General features: G+C 43.8%; 1 protein-coding gene across 4 annotated transcripts in view; it reads left to right on the forward strand.

Annotated features, from left to right (window-relative positions):
• Nucleotides 1-1,690: 1,690 nt before the first annotated feature.
• The window catches only part of Cfap43 (cilia and flagella associated protein 43), a 107,734-nt gene continuing 87,895 nt past the window's right edge, over nt 1,691-21,529 (forward strand). The window contains exons 1-4 of one of the 4 annotated variants that reach the window (XM_052760523.1): nt 1,691-1,954; nt 3,095-3,348; nt 8,437-8,533; nt 15,915-16,082. In XM_052760523.1, coding sequence (XP_052616483.1) covers nt 1,722-1,954; nt 3,095-3,348; nt 8,437-8,533; nt 15,915-16,082 — 752 coding nt within the window. In that variant the 5' untranslated portion in view covers nt 1,691-1,721. The remainder of the gene's footprint in view (nt 1,955-3,094; nt 3,349-8,436; nt 8,534-15,914; nt 16,083-21,529) is intronic. The other 3 variants (XM_052760520.1, XM_052760519.1, XM_052760522.1) reach the window with 3 other exon arrangements.

Consider the following 21,529-nt stretch of genomic DNA (forward strand, 5'->3'; position numbering starts at 1 on the left):
GACAGCCCAAACTGACCTACTCTGGTGATGGGATGGCCAAACACCCTAATTGTCATGCTAGAAACCCCATCCAATGACTGAGGGATCTGGATGCAGAAATCCATGACTAGGCCCCGGGTGGATCTCTGGGAGTCCAATTAGCGAGAATGAGGAGGGTTTATATGAGCGAGAATTGTTGAGACCAAGGTTGGATAAAGCATAGGGACAAATAGCCAAACGAATGAAAACACATGAACATGAACCAATGGCTGAGGGGCCCCCAACTGGATCAGGCCCTCTGAATGGGTGAGACAGTTGATTGGCTTGATCTGTTTGGGAGGCATCCAGGCAGTGGGACCGGGTCCTGTGCTCTTTGCATGAGTTGGCTGTTTGAAACCTGGGGCTTATGCAGGGTCGCTTGGCTCGGCCTGGGAGGAGGGGACTGGACCTGCCTGGACTGAGTCTACCAGGTTGATCTCAGTCCTTGATGGAAGCTTTGCCCTGGAGGAGGTGGGAATGGGGTATGGGCTGGAGGGAAGGTGAGGGGGGTGAGAGGGGGGAGAACAAGGGAATCTGTGACTGATATGTAGAACTGAATTGTATTGTAAAATAAAAAAAAAAAAAAAAAAGACCCCACGAAAATGCTAATGGGTTGGAATGTTTGGTTCTCAGCTGCCAGACTCGGGTTAGAGGGCCCTTTCCTTTCCCATGGCTCCATAGTTTCCCATCTTTCTGTTCTACCTCATCATTCTTGTTATTAAACATTGTTGCCGTGGATTATTGCTTCAAATACTTTATATACTCTTCCTTGTTTTTCTCTTTAAAACTTGTCCTTGCTTCAACCTATTTGAACACACCCATAGTTTATTACTGTAAGGTAAACTGGCCAGGGGGAAAAATATGCTGACTTGACCCCGAGATCAAGGCCGAGGAAAGAACACCCAAACCTTGATTTGACCCGAAGACCAAGACTGGGGCCAAGAAAAAGAATCCCACTCATCCCTGAGCTTGCCCCAAGATCAGGCCACAAAACTCCTACCAATCCCAGGCCACCCTGAAAAGCTCCAAACCCTAAGAAAGTCTAGCAGCTCCTGGGATTTTCCCTCCCAATCAATCTCTTGTATGAGATGTGTTGTGTGGTATGACTTTCCTTGGTTCCGGATTGCCAGGGTGCCTTTGCCAGCAGAGCTGTAACACTTCCACTGGGGAAGCCCTTTCCCAGAGCTGTAACACAACTTCGTGTTCCCGGGACCAAGCTCTGCCATTCCCAAATATATATTATTTTCTTTGGAGAACCTCTGTTTTGGTTTGGTTTTGTTTACTCTTTAGGTTCACAGTGACCGCGTGGGGAGGAAAGAGCTGGAGAAAGGAGGAAGAAGCCCCAGGAAGGAAGAGGATTAGATAGGAGGAGGAGAGAGTGAATGAGGGGAGAGGATCCGGGCCTATCATTCACCAGATTACTTCCCTCTGCCTCCTTGAGCTATCAGAGGGGCCACCTGAAGTGTTACACAGCCACTGAACCCTTGGCACTTTGGATTCTGACTTGACCTTCAGCCCATGGGTTCTGCAATCCTAGGCAAGTTCCTGCTTCTCACTTTCTTTAGGGTGGAAAGCGGACTCAGCCAGTCAGGGAAATAAATAAAATATTTCCGGCGTGTCGCTAGGAGCAACGTGGCCGGGGCAGCACGCAAAATTAAGAGCTGCTTTGGCATGTATTAATACTGAGTCACTCCAGCCTCCACATGCAGGAGTCCCACCCTCGCGTCCGTGGTCCGCCAGCCAATGGGCGCGGGCTTCCCGGTCTCCGGGATACCGGTGTAAACAGTGGCGTCTCCGCGGGCGCTGAGCCCGACCCGGCGGGAGCACGGAGTAACGGCTGCAGCCCGGAGTGGGCTGAGGACGGAGTGGGCATGGCTCAAAGCCGGGAGCGCGAAGATGCCCCCACGTACTTCGCCGGCGCCTCCCTGTCGGTGAGGTGCGGCATCGCGGATGCGGGGGGCTTCAGGAAAACCCTGCCGCCACCCCCACCCCTCCGTCCCTCCTGCAGACTCGCTCTGCTTCTCCACCTCCCCTCCCAACCTCTGAGCAGCCTCTTCAGTCCAGCCCCTGGGCCCCCTCCCCGGATGACCGCCCCTCAGTTTCCCACGCCACCACACCGCTATCCTGCTACAGGGACCCTCACTTGTTTGCCCAGTATTTCTTTCGTCCGCCCTTTGTTTCTGCACCCTCTTCCTGCCTCGGTATCCCCTGCACGTTTTGACCCGCGGCTCCTGCCTCTTCAGCCCCTCTCTTCATCCGCGTCGCCTTAGGCGATTCCCATCATCTGAGGGCCCATGGATCTCTTCCTACTCCCCCGTTTTCACTCCGGATTTATGCGCAGTGGTGCTGGCGCTTAGAAATCTGAAAGACATATAACAAGACCTTTGTTTCCTTCCACGTTCTGGGGTGTTGCTTGCGATTCAGCGTGCTCTTTCACTGCCGTGCGCTTCCGTTTCGTGAGGGGACTCAGGAAACCTGTTGTCCTTCACTCTCTTTCCACTGTTTTCAAATGTATCTTTAATATTTAAATAAAATGGAATTTTCCTTATCCCAGACGTCCCTTCCACTATATAACTACCTCACAAACCTCACCTAAAATGTACCTCTCATGTTCTAACCCCTTTGTGCCCGGAGATTTCACATCCTTTTGTTTCCTGCGTTTATTTTTTAGGTCTAAAACAGGGCCCCATGTTCTTCACGTGTGTGAACTACAAAGCAGCTTATGTGGCTTACAACGATAGTGCATGCTGTCCTGCTCAAAGGGGTTTTATTTGTTTAGTTGGCTTTTTATTTTATTTAGTTTAAAAAAAAAACAGTTAAAAGAAAAGAGCCCTGGATACATTGTTTTCTGCAAGCTCCTTTTTTTTACCTAAAGAACACTTCACTGGCCCAAGACCTACTGATTTTTAAATTTCTATAGTTCAATCACTCATATTGGTCTCACAGTGTGCATATGTGTTTATCTGAGCGATTGGAGCAGAAGGGGCGTTAAAAATGGAACAGATGTATTTCAGAGATTTTGATGGTTTTCTAGTTGCTGTGTATTATACTGATGGCGATCTCTCTTTTCTCAAAGATGGGTGCAAGGATTCCCTAGTCAGAATGTTCATTTTGTCAATGACCACACCATCTGCTACCCTTCTGGGAACTTCGTAATATTCATTAACCTTGACACCAAGAAGAAGACTGTGCTCCAGTGTATTAATGGAATTGTGGGCGTTGTGGCAACTAACGTCCCTGGTGAAGCTGTGGCTTTCTCTGACCGAAGACTAAAACCCGTCATCTACATATACAGCTTTCCTGCACTGACCAGAAAAAGCAAATTAAAAGGTATCTGGGAGACCCTCCCCATACTGCCCTCCCACCCCTGGAACTGAAGGATTTCTTATTTGTTTGTTTGTTTGGGTTTTTTGTTTTTGTTTTGTTTTTGAGACAGGGTTTCTGTGTGTAGCCTTGACTGTCCTGGAACTCTGTAGACCAGGCTGGCCTCGAACTCAGAGATCCACCTGCCTCTACTACCTGAGACCCGGGATTAAAGGGGTGCAGCACCACACCTGGCAGCTGAAGAATGTTTTTATGTGAGCAAATCTAGTTCTTACGAATGAAGGTGGTTTGGATTATGGAAGGATTGTTTTAAATAGAAGGGGCCAAGCTGACCACCACAGGTTTCATTGAGTAGGCAATAGCCTTCCTACTAGCTGTGCTTCCTGCCAACACTGATGCTACCTCAGAAACTACCCAAAAGGCCAGAATCGGCCTGCTGTGGTAGCACTCACCTATGCACCCAGAAAATTAAAGGCTGCAAAGGGAGGCTCATTTGAGCCCATGAGCTGGAGACCAGCCTAGGCAAGTTAAAAAGAAACAACCACTCCCTCAAAAATGCACAAATCAGCTCCCACCCCAGACCTACCAAACCAACACCTTAGTTTTAAGAATACTTCTCAGGTGATCCATGCACATTTTAAACTGTGAGAAAAACAGGAATTGAGAACTGTAGTGGTATTTGCCCTGCCCATGACCTTGGGCTATATGGCCCAAAGGAGACACAAACTGATGCTTGTATAACTAATAAAGACAAATCTAAACCCCATTGTTCTTAACCACAAAATGGGGCTAAATGTGGTATCCAATTTAAGTTTGTGGTGATGCTAGAGAAGGACGGACACACACACACACACACACACACACACACACACACACACACACACGCACACACACACACACCAAGCACTTGTCCATGACTGCATGTTATTTTTTGTGTTACTGTTAAAGCATTCACAGTTACAGCTGACCTCCATGGGCTGAGCTTGCTGTACATCCCCAGGAGTCTCCATCTAATGATACCTGCCCCCATTTAACACAACCTTAATCTGAGTATTGTGATTACACACATCTGTAATTCAGACTTTGGGAGGCTAAAGAAGAAGGATCCAAAGTTTAAGATCACTCAGGCACCATGACTGAAGTTTACATGTTATTGCTGGAGAAATTGGTCTGTGTTCTTTACAGATTAAGACACCTTAATGAAAACGTAATCCAGTTGTAAGTTGGGAACTGTTTGTGTGGACTGAAACCACACTTCATGTTTAAGATGCCCCCAGCTTGCAGGACATGGTGGCACATGCCTTTAACGTCAGCACTCAAGAGGCAGAGGTAGGCAGATCTCTGTGAGTTCAAAGACCAGCCTAGTCTACAAAGTGAGTTCCAGGACAGCCAAGGCTGTCACATAGAGAAACCCTGTCTTAAAAAAAAAAAAAAAAGGCCGGGCGGTGGTGGCGCACGCCTTTAATCCCAGCACTCGGGAGGCAGAGCCAGGCGGATCTCTGTGAGTTCGAGGCCAGCCTGGGCTACCAAGTGAGTCCCAGGAAAGGCGCAAAACTACACAGAGAAACCCTGTCTCGAAAAACCAAAAAAAAAAAAAAAAGATGCCCCCAATTTAGCTTGATGACTCCAACACTGGGCAAGCAATTGGATGTTGATTCAAACCAGTAGACAATATCCATATTTCATAACGAATCCCTAGAAGAATTCACAATAAAAACAAATCATCAAGGATAACCGTTAACATCAATGTCATTTAGTATCAACCAGAAGATCTAACCAATACAGTAAAATAGTTAACAAAAATGTATAGCTGTGGAAAGAAAATTATGGGTGACGCAGTAGTCTGCTAGTAGTTAAGAAGGAATGCTGAGCAAGATACTAGTTTCAGAATAAATGCCATACAAGTAGATTAAATACTTAAAAACAATTCCGACATTTCAGTGACCCAGACTTAAATATACATTAAATAAATAGTTATACAATATATTTAAATATATAATGCCAAAGAGACATTCCAGGATAGAAATCATTATTGTTATAAAGAAATATATTTCTAATATTTGTCACAGAAACTCACTCATGGGCTCGTTGTTTTAGAGAGCAGGGAGTACTTGAATAGTTCCAAAGTGTTTCTGAAACGAAAGAAGGAGGCGTCGAGGCAGAGAGGGTCTTTGTAACATCACAAGGCTCAGGGATTTAGGAGAGTAAGCTTTCCCTGGGGACCCCCATATCAGTGGTGGTGTGAAGAGGGCTAGATCCAGAAAAGTGAGGTCTATAATGAAGAAACTCACACTCCAGGGCACATGGATTGTTCAGCAGTGATCTTTAGAAAAATATTTGAATATTTGAACTAATGTGTCAAGATAGACATCCTGCATATCATTACACATATTCCATGAAGACAGGATTCAACAAGAAGCAAGCTCACTTGAGAAGTAGTAGAAAATATAGTAGGACTCCATTATTTCAGGGCGGGGAAGAACCTAGTACACTATTTAAAAGGATTGGCTTATTTACTACAAATGTAAAAGACCAGATAGATCACAAAAATTAGCATGCAAATAACAGAATGAGGAAAATAGATGGGAAAAAATATAATCAAACGTCCTCACAGCATTTATGAAGCAGTAAGAAAAAGACTGACACCTCATGGGAATCAATGACAAGGAGCTTTCCCAGACAGATCCCAGATCATAAACGATCAGTTAACACGATCTGACTTAATATTTGTTTTAAAAAAAAAAAAGGTAGCTTAGGACCAGCAAGATGGCTCAGCAGATAAAAGTTCTTGCTTCACACACCCTGCTAGGCAGAGCTGAAACTCCAGCACCCACGTGGAAGTGGGAAGGAAGAAAGCGACCCCGCCCCCCGCCCAGGTGCCCTCCGATAGGCCCGTGCTCATACACACACACACACACACACACACACACACACACACACACACACGCACAGTAACAGCATAGGTGACAGTTTTGTAGTGTGGTGTAAATCCAGGGGCTACGTTTCTGTCAGTTGGGTTCAGTTTTTTGGAGCCCGTCAGAGTGTGGAGAAATTGGTAGCCTCTTGCTTGCTGGCAGTGGGAACATAAACTGATAGAGCCCTTCTGGGGCCACTGTGAGAATTAGAACTCAATTTTAAGAAATGCAGTGGCCTGGAATATGGTTATACATTTGTGTGCACAGGAGATAAAACTATTATCATAATTGTAAAGCCAACAGCCCACAGCCCTGGTATATGAACAATGGTAAATATGTTAAAAATCCCATGCAGGGTTATTATTGCAAGCATTACAAACCAAAATTTTAAAGAAATATTAAGAACATGATAAAGTGCTTAATGTGATGTAAACAAGAAAACCAATAAGATAGAACACTGTATGTGATTTAAATTATATTTTTAAATGGAACATTTTGTACATGATAGTCAATACTTATTACAACTATAAATAGTGAAGTTATATATACAGGAAGTTTATGTGCATGTATTTTTACATGTAAGCACATAGTAAAAGGAAACTGAGCACAGTAATGCACACCTGTAATCCCATCACAGGGGAGGAAGAAACAGGAGGATTTGGAGTCAAGGACATCCTCAGCTACATAGTCAGTGCAAAGCCAGCCTGGGCTACATGAAAATCTGTCTGAAAGAAAAAAAAAAAAAACAGCAGGAAGAAATTTACCAAACTTGATGTTAGGGTCACAAAGATACATATTTTTCTCTCTAGCCTTCTAAAAATTATTTTCAAAATATCATTTATTTAAAATTTTTGAATGTATAATAACATTTATAATAGTATGTGACAATTAGAACTTACTTGATGTTAATGTTGATGATAGAAAAAGCAAAGAAATTATATAAAATATTTGTATTAAGGTCTCATCCCACAGAATATTTATTTTTTTCATAACATGCTCAATGAATACATTTTTTTGTTGACTAGGCCATGCTGAATAAATTTAATGACAAAGTCACACTTTAAGGATATACTGTAGTCAGTTTAGCATGAGAAGTACAGAGCTGGAGAGATGAGACAGCAGTTAAGAGCGCCTGCTGCTCCTGCAAAGGACCCGAGTTGATCCCAGCACCCACAAGCTCACAGCCACCTGTAATTCCAGCCGAAGGAGATCTGACAGCCTCCTCTGGCCTCTGCAGGCATCTGCACACACATCACACCACACCACACACACACACACACACACACACACACACACACACACACACACACACAACAAGAATTGTAAAAACTGAAACAGTCATTAGAATACTCAAAACAATCAGGTACTAATATCAAGGCTGACCTTGGACCTGTGCAACCACACTAAGGACAAGCTGGTGAGGAGGAAATTAGCCCTGTCCTGAGAGACAGAGATAAGCCTGTTCCTCACTCAGCCTCCCCAGGAGCCACCTTACAAACATCTTCTTGCTAAGGCTTTTAAAGGAATGCTGCATTTCTTCAGCTAGACATAAAAAGAAAGTTGTTCTAAGAACTGGAAGAAACTGAGTTGAGGGCAAGATATGGCCTAAGGATTTATAAATCCTTACTTATAACACCTATTTAAAATATTGGCTAGAATTATTACAACCTCCTAAGACACTTGAAGTTTGAATAGCTATTCTAATCCCAATGTCTCATATTTACGAGACATTAAGGGACGTTCATTTCAAATCAGGCTGGGACATTATGGCATAGTTTGCTCAGTACTGCACCAAAGTCTAAAGATAATGACCTAATGGTCTTAATAAAAATGGATTTTAGTGGGTGTGGTGGAGTAAGCCTATAATCCTAGCACTTGAGAGACAGAGGCAGGGGAATCATGAGTTTGAAGCTAGCCTCAACTACACAGGAAGACCCTATTTGAAAGAAAACAAGACAGAACCATCGCCAACAAAAGCATCAACAATGGTCTAAAATGACTCTTAACTTTGCCGTGAGCTTTCTGTTCACAATCTTGGACACTGGCCAGGAGGTCGCTCACTTCCTGACAAAGTACTTTAGAGGTACATGCAAGGCACTAGGAAAGGGAGGCATTCTGCGAGGCTGTGAGTTCATCTGGATGTGACAGGCAAGTCCTTGTCATGGGTTCTGTGTTTCAGGCAACATCCTCCTGGACTACACTTTACTTTGCTTCAGCCACTGTGGCACCTACCTGGCCAGCTACTCGTCGCTCCCGGAGTTTGAGCTGGCCCTCTGGTAAGTCAGCACCCCACACTGCTCTCTCCTCCAGGTCTCACCTTCTGGATTTCACCAAAGGGGACTCACATGAAAATCCCAAACAAGGAAAGCTGGGAAGAACGGGTATCCTAGTCACGTGATTTAACATCATCTTTATGCTCAGGCATGAAATTTGTCAGGACAAAAAACTGTGACAGCTGAATTACCGTCTTTCCCTTTTTAGGGACTTGCGCAGTGCCTTGGGGTTTTTTATTGCTGTGAAGAGACACAACTCTTGCAAAGAAAACGTTTAATTGAGGTGGTGGCTTATAGTTTCAGAGGTTCAGTCTGTTATCATCATGACAGGGAGCATGATGGTGCGCAGGCAGACTTGGGGCTGGCTACATCTTAACCAAAAGGCAGTAGGAAGTCGACTGACTATCACACTGAGTGAAGCTTGAGAAAAGAGACCTCAAAGCCCACCCCCACAGTGACACACTTCCTCCAAGGCCACACGTCCTTCAACAAGGCCACACCTCCTAAAAGCGCCACTCCCTTTGGGCCATTTTCTTTCCTCATGCAAGTATTTCCTTAACCAGGTGAAGAAACGATTCTAAGTACATAAAATTTCACCTTTCCCGAAAGCAAATGGTTCTTTGGAGTTATTAGCGTGTTTTCTGCCTGTGTTGAAATTAGGCTGGTCTGTGTATCGGAGTTCAGGTAAGTTAGCAGTGCGCGGCGACACTGGAACACTATGTTCGGAGTGGAGCATTCTACCACCGTGGCCAGCTGGGTAGGGAGACCTGTGGGTTAGACACCGCTGTGCCTGTGCTGGGCTTTGTCCTGTGGCCAACTTTGTAGATGCATTCTCTTCCATCTATGACATAAACCTCGCCAGGAGTTGGGATTTGTTTTTTGTTGTTTTTTTTTTAATGGGAAGTGCAAAGTGTTCCTGGATGATTGAGACCCGTCTTTGTACACTAGCACTTCTACACGAAAATCTAAGATTCCCAGCTCAGAGAGCCAAATTTATGTACCACTTTATTGTACTTCACTAGTTTGTTTTAGCGGGTATTTTGTCTGCATGTGGGTTCTGAGAATTGAACCTAGATCCCTTGAAAGAGCATTCAGTGCTCCGAACTGCCGAGCCACCCAAAGCTGAGCCTAGCCTGGCGGCTTGCACTTATCATCCTAGCACCTGGGAGGCTGAGATGGCAGGATTGTGGTGACTTCAAGGCTAGCCTTGGCTACACAGTTTTGGGACAACCTGCGCTCCTGCTCTAAAGTATAAAACCCTGGGGAGGGAAGAAAAAGAAAGAGAGAGGGGGGGAGGAGGAGGAGGAAGAGGAAGAGGAAGGGAGCACTCTATTGAAGGCTGGCGATGTAATTCACTGGTAGAATGTTTTCAATCATATTTGATGCCCTGAGTTTGATTCTTAGCAACACACACACATGCACACGTACACGCACACACACACACTCCCGACTTTACTGAGATATAACTGGTGTATAATGAACTGTTCCCATATAAGGTATACAAAGTTTGAATTTGTGGTAGTGCAAGCCCCCTTGAAACCATCACCATAATCAGGACAAATACACCCCTTATCCACAGTTTCCTTGTACTTCCCAAAGCCTCGTTACTGTTCCTTGCCATACATACTTTTTACCCATCCTCACCCTCACCCCAGTCAGCCTCTGGTGTGTTTATGTCACTCTGGATTCCTTTGCTTTTTCTAAACATTTCATACACAGGGGCTATATAATCCCTTCTGTTCTGTATGCTTTCATGCACCTTGATGGTTTGGAAATCTGCTAGCACTGTACATCTCAACTGTTTTCTTTGCTATTCCATGAAACCAATATACCATCTAATGTTGTGGAATATTAGTTAAAGATGTGCTGCATTCTTTTATGCTGTGGAGTATTTGTTTAATGATGTAAAGATGTGTTGCATTCTTTTATGCTGCATTTGTTTAACTCTGTAAAGCTGTGTTACTTTGCCAGTCTAAAACACCTGATTGGTCTGATAAAGAGCTGAATGGCCAATAGCTAGGCAGGAGAGAGAAACAGACAGGGTTGGCAGGCAGAGAGAATGAATAGAAGAGAGAGGAGAAGGGAAGAAAAGGAGGAGAGAGGACACCAGGGGCCATTCACCCGCTACACAAGCCAGCAATGGAATTCGAAGTAAAGAAAGACATATAGAGTAGAGAAAGGTAAGAGTCCAGAGGCAAGGTAGATGGGATAATTTAAGAAAAGCTGGCTAGAAATAAGCCAAGCTAAGGCTAGGCATTCGTAAGTAAGAATAAGTCTCCAAGCTGGGCAGTGGTGGCGCGTGCCTTTAATCCCAGCACTCGGGAGGCAGAGCCAGGCAGATCTCTGTGAGTTTGAGGCCAGTCTGGACTACAGAGTGACTTCCAGGAAAGGTGCCAAAGTTACACAGAAACACTCTGTCTCAACCCCCCCCCCCCCAAAAAAAAAGAATAAGTCTCCATGTATTTATTTGGGAGCTGATTGGTGTGCCCCCTATGAGCAAAGAGTAAAAAAACCCAACAACAATCTAGTCACATGATAGCTGTCTAGAGTCTCTCTTTTTTTTTTTTTTTTTTTTTTTTTGGTTTTTCGAGACAGGGTTTCTCTGTGTAGCTTTGCGCCTCTCCTGGAACTCACTTGGTAGCCTAGGCTGGCCTTGAACTCACAGAGATCCGCCTGGCTCTGCCTCCCGAGTGCTGGGATTAAAGGCGTGCGCCACCACCGCCCGGCTAGAGTCTCTTTTTATAAGGGTTATGATCCTTTTATGACCGCTGTCTTCATGATCCAAAGCACCTGGACATATGAATGGAAGGAGGGACCAAAACACCCGTAGACAGCAGCAGTTCATGAGCCTGAACTGAAGAGGAGGGGGTGGTTAAATACTTCTGGATGGAATATGAGAATAGTTACGTTTCTGTAAGTCTCTATGCCATGGCACTTGACTAAGCTGTTCTCCAAGGCGACACAGTGACAGCACCCATTTTTTCATGGTTGAACACTCCACCCTATAAAGCCATGCTTGTCCTTATCATGTGGCCTGCTAATCAGTAAAGAAGGTCAGCAAAGTTTTCTTTGGCGTGTCAGATGGGGTCAAAGCAAAGTCCACTTTTGTCAAGGGAAGCAAGTTGGAAACGCTTCTTGACGTCGTACTAGAAACAAACAGCACACTGTTCTTCCTTCATGTTTGAACTGTTTTATTCTGAAGCTACTTGTTAAATGGCTGGGTAGAGTTTAAGCCTGGAGGGGCTGAGATATTTCACACCTTCCAGTAACCTTAGGTACATGAGAGCATCTAACCCAAGAGTGGATGAGGGGAGAGAGGTCAGGGAGGGACTCCTGGGAAGGGAAAGGTGTTTAAACAGACCCTCATTGGTTTTCTGAGATCACCCTAACAAATACCACAAAGCAGGTGGCTGAAGCAACAGATATCCACTGTCTTAAGTTCTGGAGACCAGAATTCCAAGCTCTGGGTGTGGGCGGACTTGGTCACTTCTGAGGGCTGTAAGTGAGTCTGTTCTGTGCCTGGCCAGTTTCCACTGCTGATCTGATGGCCATTTCTGATGTTCCTTGGCCTATAGACATACCATTCTGATCTCTGTCTTCATTCATACACAGCACACACAGCACACACAGCACACACATGTGTCTGTCTCACAACGCCCCTACTTTTAGGAAGACAGCGATTTTAAATTAGGGCCCAACCCTAATGACTGCATTTGACTTGATTACCTCCATAAAAAAAAATCCTATTTCTAAATAAGGTCATATTCTGAAGATTAGGACTGATGTATGAATGCCGGCCTCTCCCATAGTAATACCTAAAGTATAAGATTTAAGTCAGGATCAGCCTTAAGAAGGCCAGGATGTCAAAGTAAGTGCCACGTGCAAAGGCCACAAGGTCAAAGAACATACACCAGGGGGGTGTGTGTGTTAAACCCCTAGATATCAGCCTGTCTCTACCTCCCCAGCGCTGGGATTACAAGTGTATGATGTCATACCCAGCTTCTCTTTGTTAAGCTGGATTCTGAGGGCTCTAAGATCCTTCTGTTTCCAAGGCAAGCACTTTCCAGAGCGAGCTATCTCCACTGCCCCTCATGTCCAGTTTTTAGTTAAGAGATCACAATAAATACACACTAGCCATGAGAGAGATACCGTGTGAGGCTGGCTCATGAGCAGCCTAATAAATAGGCATCCACCATCTAAATCAGGACACTTCTGAGAGTGAAAGGGGGTGTTCTTAATAATTAATAAATAACGGGCTTCAAGTGGGGTTCTCCTGGACATACCTATAAGCCCTGCTAAAGGACACATCGTTGTGTATCAAGGACATGGAAGTTGAAGGAGGCAATGAAGGAAGATGAGTTGTTGTTTGTTTCTGCTCTTTTGGGGGGGCACCACCCAGCTCCCAAATAAATCACACACACAGGCTTATTCTTAATTATAAATGTCAGGCCTTAGCTTGGCCTGTTGCTAGCCAGCTTTCCTTAACTTAAATTACCCTGTCTACCTTTTGCCTCTGGGCTTTTCCTGTTCTAATCTTACTCTTACTCCATGGCTAGCTGGGTGGCTGGCCCCTGGAGTCCTCCTCCTCCTCTGGCTACTCTTCTTTTCTCCTCCCATATATTCTCCCTGCCTCCCAGCCCCACCTATCCTTTCTCCTGCCTTGCTATTGGCCGTTCAGTTCTTTATTAGACCGTCAGGTGTTTTAGACAGGCACAGTAACACAGCTTCCCAGAGTTAAACAAAGACAACATAAACAAAAGTAACACACCTTAAAATAATGTTCTACAACAAGTTGGGGTAGGGCCAAGCTGACCCAGGCTGACTAAGGGAATTAAGTAGAGATGTCTACTGGGCAATTGATGGATCAGTTGGGGTTGGGGTAACAGAAAGCCGGGTCACTGACAGCAGTCACGAGCAGCTGTCTGAGTATGGGCTGCCCTTGGACAGTATGGTGGCTCCTCAGTATCCGGGGCAGTTTCTCACTGTTTTGTTGCTGCATTATTGCCAGGGTGCTGCCCTCTTCACTTGTCTAAAATATGCCACCCATGAATTTGGGGGAGCCAGAGGAAAGGAAAAGACTTCCTGATGAAAAGCATGGCTTAGAGGTTACACACACCACTGCCAACTTAGTCATAAGCCATGTCTAACTGCAGTCTGGGGCAATCGTGTGCCTGGCCGAACCCCAGGGATGCTGTTCCTCAGAGGAGAAACAGAGAACACAAGATGTCTCTGTCACAGGTATCCAGGACTGGAATACAGGACAGTTAAAACAAATCGTCAAAGTCCTGAAAGAAAACAAGAACAACTAAAGAAAGACCCAGCGGGACACCCATGAAAGCTACTGAATAGAGGAACCCCAATGGGGACTCAAAAGGAGCAGCTGTAGGAATGAGGGAGGAGGAGGAGCCCTTGGTGAAGTGGGTTCCAGAATATGCCTTTCCCAGAATCCATAGAATCCAGTCTGAAGTAAAACCTCAGGGACTAGTTCTTCAGTCATGCTAAGATGCCAGGGAAGGGAGGGGCCAATAGGAGTGGCCGCTGCTTGGCTCCTGCCACAGCTGTCTCGAAGGTGGACTCCGGGGAAGGGGGCTGAGTCAGTTTGTCCGCTGACTTCTGTGTTCCACTGACGAAAGCTTCACTGAGTAGGGTGTTGATGCCTCTGCACTGTCAGGGTTATTGACACCCCCCCAGATTTTATACCAGGGGTCCACGTGAAGTCCTTGGGCACACGGAAGCAGGGGTGAAGTAAGAGACAGGTAGAATGTGCCATGCAGAGTCAGTCAAAAGAGAATTGTCCAGCGAATTGGACAGCCACTACCTCAGTGGGAGAGGCAGGTGAGGCACCAGACACAGCTGGGACTGAGGGGATAATGAGGTGTCCCATTGACACTGTATGACAGAGGGTCAAGAGTTCTTCCAAAAGGTAATTAATTGTAAGCATGCCAAATGTGGCAGGGTGGCTAGATAAAGACCTGTTCCATTTGGGATGAAGGCAGATGTCTATGTATACTGGACACAGGAATGTCAAGGGAATGATGGTGATGGGGTACAGGTGTCTTGGGATGAGAAGAGGAGTGAAGGAGAGGCAGCTGAACAGGGAGTTTAGAACAAGTTCTCAAGACATCGGATTGGAAGTAGAAAGAAGGGAAGTGTGGACAGGTGAGATGAGAGGAAGGATTTTTTTTCTCCTAAGATGGTTTAGTTGAGCACATAAGTGTTGACAGTGAGGACAGGAGGAGCCTGAGGGTACAGAAGAGAAGCACTGTGGATAAAGCTGTTCGGGGAGGCAAGACCAGATCCAGCGCCTATGCAGCCAGAGGCTTTAGGTGGGCTTTGCTCACCAACAGGGGAGAAGAAAGATGGTGGCAGATAACCCTGTTAGGGGCTGGAAACTGAGCTGATTGGACAACAAGACCTGGGACTCCATCTGAGACTTTTCACAAATATGAAGGAAGGGGTGGATGGGCTAAAGGCCTCAGGAGACCGAAGAATGTCTAAAATGGCAGCTGCAGAGTATGGGAGAGAGAGCCAGCCAGAGAAACAGGATCGAGGTTGCATCAACGTGAATTCACTAGGTAATAACTAGGACTTCTAGCATCACTGGCACATATGCCCTGTGATCCTTGCTCCTGTGCCCACAGAGACCCAGGCTTCCAGTTGAATCCATCCAAGATTGACAGGTTTGTCAATTGCCCAAGGAAAGAAGTCGAAGGACTGAGGGAGCCAGAGATTCTGACAAGACTCTAGCTATGATGGGCAAGGGGTTGGGGTGGGATGGCCAGCCCTGAAGGCAGGGGAAGCAGGGAGCAAGGCACGTTTAGGAAACACCAGTCTGTTTTCTAATCACTGCTCCGCTGGCCCCTAGGGTGAAGGAACCTCCACAGTCTAGTGTGTGTTTGTTTGTTTTCCATTCCTCTAGCAAAGGACCTAGCTGGTAGGATCTGAGGCTATTTTCTCAAATGAGCAAATCAAATAGTCGATTTTAAAATGATTTTAAAAACTCCAGTAAATGATCTGCTGTCATCAGTGAGTGCCAGACACCCAGATCAGCATGCAGCACTCAGCACTTGGAGATGGAGACACAACACTTGCTTTTCATCGAATATGATATTTCCATTTCCCAGGCTTGAGCGAGTTAAATTCATTTCAAACAAGGACAAAATAGCCCCGGTACAATAGTACAATATTAAACATACATAGTATTTCATTTCTTAAAGGATTCATTTAAATATAGTCATTTAAAAATTTGGTGTTTATGTCATAGGTTATACAAATTATATCACAAACTGTGCCCCAGCTGATGTGAGTTGTCTTAAAATAAGATATTTTTCAGATCTAAAATTAAAACAAGCTAATTTTTCCTCAAATGTTGTTTCCCTCTAAGGAACTGGGAATCCAATGTCATCTTGTGCAGGAAATCACAGCCTGGAATGGAAGTGAGCCAGATGTCCTTCAACCCCATGAACTGGCACCAAATGTGTTTATCCAGTTCAAGTGCAGTGAGCTTGTGGACCATTGAGAGAAGTAACCAGGACCATCATTTCAGGATGAGGTGGGGCCTTTGTGGTTCCACAACCACGTGGTGGTCTTCCTTCGCATTCACAGCCCTGATTGGGCCTCTGACAAATTAAGTGGCTTCATGCAATGTGTGTGAGCATGGTCTATCTCTCTCTCTCTCTCTCTCTCTCTCTCTCTCTCTCTCTCTCTCTCTCTCACACACACACACACACACACACATGCAGCTTATTGTAAGTTATAATGGTATTCTGCATCTGTCATAAGCTTGGAGTGGCTGCTCACATATCAGATTCTCTTTGACTTCTCAAGTCCTCTAAGAGCTTGTTCCAACATGTTTAATTTTATAAAATTTGATTGGCTCAAATTAACACTTTTTTTAAAAAATTTTTCTCTCATATATTACATCCCCACCACAGATTCCCCTCCCCCATCCCCAACTCCCCCCCTCCTGCCCACTTCCTTCTCCCGAGATCCACCCTCCCTCTGTCTCCCCTCAGAAAAGAGCAGGCCCCCAGGGACATCAAGCAAACACAGCATAATGTGCTACTATAATTCCTGGCACATACTATCAAATGGAGGCTGCATGAGACAACACAGTAGGAGGAAAAGGGTCCCATGAGTAGGCGAAAGAGTCAGTGACCGCCCCCACTCCCACTGTTAGGAGTCCCACAAGAACACCAAGCTACTCAGCCATAACTTCTACAGGCTCCCTGATCTCTGCGAGCCCCCATGAGTCTCGGTCAGTTGACTCTGTGGGCCATATTCTTGTGGTGTCCCTGACCCCTCTTGTTCCTCCGATCCTCCCTTCCCCTCCTCCCCATGACTCCGTGAGCTCTGTCTAATGTCTGTCCGTGGGACTCTGCGTCTGCTCCCATTGGTTACTGGGTGAAGCCTCTCTGGTCTCTGATGAGGATTCTGCTGCATCCCAGAATACTCTGCAGACAGGACAAGCTGTAGGTAGAAGGTTTTGTGCCTGGGTTGGTGTCCCAGTCCCTCCACTTAAGGCCTTGCCTGGTTACAGAACTTGGCTAGTTCAGGCTCTCTGTCCCCCATTACTAGGCATCTTTGCTAGGGTTACTCTCATAGATTCCATGGAGTTTCCATTGCACCAGGTTTCCACCTCATCCCCCAAATGCCCCCCAATTCCAGTTGTTTATCCAAGTATTTACTCCCCCACCATTTGATCCCTCCCATTCCCATGCCTACCCACCCCCAGTCCACTAACAAAATCTATTCCATTTCCCTTCCTGGGGGATCCTTGTGTCTCTCCCTAAGCCCTCCTTGTTACTTAGCCTCTCTGGGTCTGTGAGCTGGAGCATGATTGTCTTTTAGTTTACAGCTAATTCCCACTTATAAGTGAGTATATAGCATGTTTGTCTTTCTGGGTCTGGGTTGCCTCACAGGATGATTTTTTTTCTAGTTCCATTCATTTGCCTGCAAATTTCATGATGTCATTGTTTATAACAGCTGAGTAATACTTCATTGTGTAACTGTACCACATTTTCTTTATTCATTCTTCAGTTGAGGGACATCTAGCTTATTTCCAGCTTCTAGCTATTACAAATAAAGCTGCTATTAATATAGCTGAGCAAGTGTCCTTGTGATAGGATAGAGCGTAATCTTTTGGGTATGTGCCCAGGAGTGGTATAAATTGGTCTTAAGGTAGATTGATTCCCAATTTTCTGAGAAACCTCCATATTGATTTCTAGCAGTGGAGGAATGTTTCCCTTGTTCCACATCCTTGCCAGCATAAGCTATCACTTGTGTTTTTGATCTTAGCCATTCTGACAGGTGTAAAATGTAATCTCAAAGTCGTTTTGATTTGCATGTCCCAGATGGTTAAAGATATTGAGTATTTCTTTAAGTATTTCTTGGCCATTTGAGTTTCCTCTGTTGAGAATTTTCTGTTTAGATGTGTACCCCATTTTTTAATTAGATTATTTAATTTGTTGATGTCTATTTTCTTGAGTTCTTTATATATTTTGAATATTAGCCCTCTGTCAGATGTGGAGGTGGTGAAAATCTTTTCCCACTCTATGGGCTACCATTTTGTCCTATTGGACGGTGTACTTTGATTTACAGAAGCTTTTCAGTTTCATGAAGTCCCATTTATTAATTTTTGATCTTAGTACGTGTGCTATTGGTGTTCTGTTCAGGAAGTTGTCTCCTGTGCCAATTCATTCAGAACTGTTCCTTACTTCTCTTTTGTCAGGCTCAGTGTATCTGGTTTTCTGTTGAGCTCTTTGATCCTTGGACTTGAGTTTTGTGCATGGCGATAAATATCGATCTATTTGCATTCTTCAACATACCAACATCCAGTTAGACCAGCACCATTTGTTGACAATGCTTTCTTTTTTCCATTGTATATTTCTGGTTTCTTTATCAAAAATCAAGGGTCTACCAGGTAGTGGTGAAACATGTCTTTAATCCCAGCACTCGGGAGGCAGAGGCAGATGGATCTCTGAGTTCGAGGCCAACCTGGTCTACAGGGCAAGTTCCAGGACAGCCAGAGCTACACACAGAGAAACCCTGTCTTGTATATAAAAAAAAAAAGTCAGGTGTCCATAGATGTGTGAATTTACATCGAGGTCTTCACTTCAACTCCATGATCAATGTGTCTGTTGTTATGCCAATACCACACAGTTTTTATTACTACAGTGTTGAAGTACAGCTTGAAATCAGGGATGGTGATACCCCCAGAAATTCTTATATTGTATAGGATTTTTTCTTAGCTCTCCTGGGTTTTTGTTTTTCCATATGAAATTGAGTATTGTTCTGTCAAAATCTATAAAGAATTGTGTTGAATTTTGATGAGAATTGCATTGAATCTGTAGATTGTTTTTGGCAGGATGGCCATTTTTACTATGTTAATCCTACTGATCCATGAGCATGGGAGATCTTTCCATCTTCTGATATCTTCTTCAATTTCCTTCTTCAAGGACTTGAAGTTTTATAATACAGGTCTTTCACTTGCTTGAGTATAACTGGAGTTACCCCAAGATATTTTATATTATTTGTGGCTATTGTGAAGGGTGTTGTTTCCCTAATTTCTTTCTCAGCCCATTTGTCATTTGTATGTAGGAGGGCTACTGATTTTTTTTTTTTTTTAGTTACTCTTGTATCCTGCCGCTTCACTGAAGATGTTTATCAGCTGTAGGAGTTTTCTGGTAGAATTTGTGAAATCACTTATGTATACTACCATATTATCTACAAATAGCAATACTTTGACTTCTTCCTTTCCAATTTGTATCCACTTAATCTTCTTCAGTTGTCTTATTGCTCTAGCTAGAACTTCAAATACTATATTGAAGAGATATGAAGAGAGTGGACAGCCTTGTCTTGTTACTGATTTTAGTGGAATTGCTTTGGGCTTCTCTCCAAATTTGATGTTGGCTATCAGCTTGCTGTAAATTGCCTTTATTATGTTTAGGTATGTCCCTTGTATCTCTGATCTCTCCAAGACTTTTATCATGAAGGAGTATTAGATTTTGTCAAAGGCTCTTTCAACATCTAATGAGATGATCATCTGTTTTTTTTTTTGTTTTGTTTTGTTTTGTTTTGTTTCAGCTTGTTTATATGGTGGATTACATTGACAGATTTTCGAATGCTGACCCATCCCTGCATTTCTCTGGGATGAAGCCTACTTGATCATGGTGGATGATCTTTTAGATATGTTCTTGAATTGGTTTGCAAGGATTTGGTTTGGCAGTATTTTACTGAGTATTTTTGCATCAATGTTCATGAGAGAAATTGGTGTGTAATTGTATTTCTTTCTTGAATCTTTTGTAGTTTGGGTATCAGGGTGACTATGGCCTCATAAAATGAATTTGGCAATGTTCCTTCTGTTTTGTATTTTGCAGAATAATTTGAGGAGTATTGGTATTAGGTCTTCTTTGAATATCTGACAGAATTGTATGCTAAAACCGTCTGGCCCTGGTTTTTTGTTTTTGTTTTTGTTTTGTTTTGTTTTGTTTTGTTTTTGGTGGGGAGACTTTTAATGACTGCTTCTATTTCCTTAGAGGTTATAGGTCTATTTAAATTGTTTATCTGATCTTGATTTAACTTTGGTAAGTGGCATCTATTAAGAAAATTGTCCATTTCTTTTAGATTCTCCAATTTTGTGGAGTGCAGATTTTTAAGTATGACCTGATGATTTTCTGGGTTTCCTCATGTCTGTTGTTATATCCCCCTTTTGTTTCTTTTTGTTAATTTGGATATTCTCTCTCTGCCTTTTAGTTAGTTTGGATAAGGGTTTGTCAGTCTTGTCGATTTTTCTCAAAGAACCAATTCTTTGTTTCGTTGATTCTTTGTATTGTTCTCTTTGTTTCTATTTTATTGATTTCAGCCCTGAGTTTGATTATTTCCTGCTGTCTACTCCTCTTGGCTGTGTTTGCTTCCTTCTGTTCTAGAGTGTTGAGGTGTGCAGGGAAGTTGCTGTTATGTATGAGATCTCTGCAATTTCTTTGTGGAGGAACTTAGTGCTATGAACTTTCCTCTTAGCACTGCTTTTATTGTGTCCCATAAGTTTGGTATGTTGTGTATTCATTTTCATTGAATTCTAGGAAGTCTTTCATTTTCTTTGTTTCTGCCTTGACCCAGCAGTCATTCAGTAGAGAGTTGTTGAGTTCCCATGAGTTTACAGGCTTTCTGTTGTTTCTGTTGTTGTTGATATCCAGCTTTAATCCGTGGTGGTCTGATAGGATACAGGGGGTTACTTCAGTTTTTCTGTATCTGTTGAGACTTGTAGGTGGTCAATTTTGGAGAATGTTCCATGAGGTGCTGAGAAGATGGTATATTCTTTTGTGTTTGAGTGAAGTATTCTGTAGATAGCTGTTAGATCCATTGATTCATAATGTCTGTTAGCTCCATTATTTCTCGGTTGGGGTGTTGAAGTCTCCCATTATCACTCTGCAATGCTCCATGTGTGATTTAAACTTTAGTTATGTTTCTTTTACAAATATAGGTGCCATTGCATTTGGGGCATAGATGTTGAGAAGTGAAACATGGGTGAATTTTCCCTTTGATTAGTATGAAATGTCCTTCTCCATCTCTTTTGATTAATTTTGATTGGAAGTCTATTTTGTTAAGTATTAGGATAGCTACACTAGCTTGCTTCTTAGTTCCATTTGCTTGGAAAATATTTTTCCAACCCTTTACTCTGAGGTAATGTCTATCTTTGTTGTTAAGGTGTGTTTCTTGTATGCAGCAGAAGGATGCATTTTATATCCATTCTGTTATCCTGTGATTTTTTTAATGATACTACTGAGTCCATTGATACTAAGAGATATTAATGACCAATGATTATTAATTTCTGTTATTTTGTTGTTGTTGTTGGTGGTGGTGGTGGTGGTGGTGGTGTGTATGTGTGTGTTTCCCTCCTTTCAGTTTTGCTGGTGTGAGATTATCTAGTGCCTATGTTTTCATGGGTGTAGTTAACTTCCTTCAGTTGGAGTTTTCCTTCTAGTACCTGGGTTTGTGGAT

The sequence above is a fragment of the Peromyscus californicus genome, unplaced genomic scaffold (assembly GCF_007827085.1).
Source record: "Peromyscus californicus insignis strain IS unplaced genomic scaffold, ASM782708v3 Scaffold_4__1_contigs__length_199733344, whole genome shotgun sequence".
Classification (NCBI taxonomy): Eukaryota; Metazoa; Chordata; class Mammalia; order Rodentia; family Cricetidae; genus Peromyscus; species Peromyscus californicus.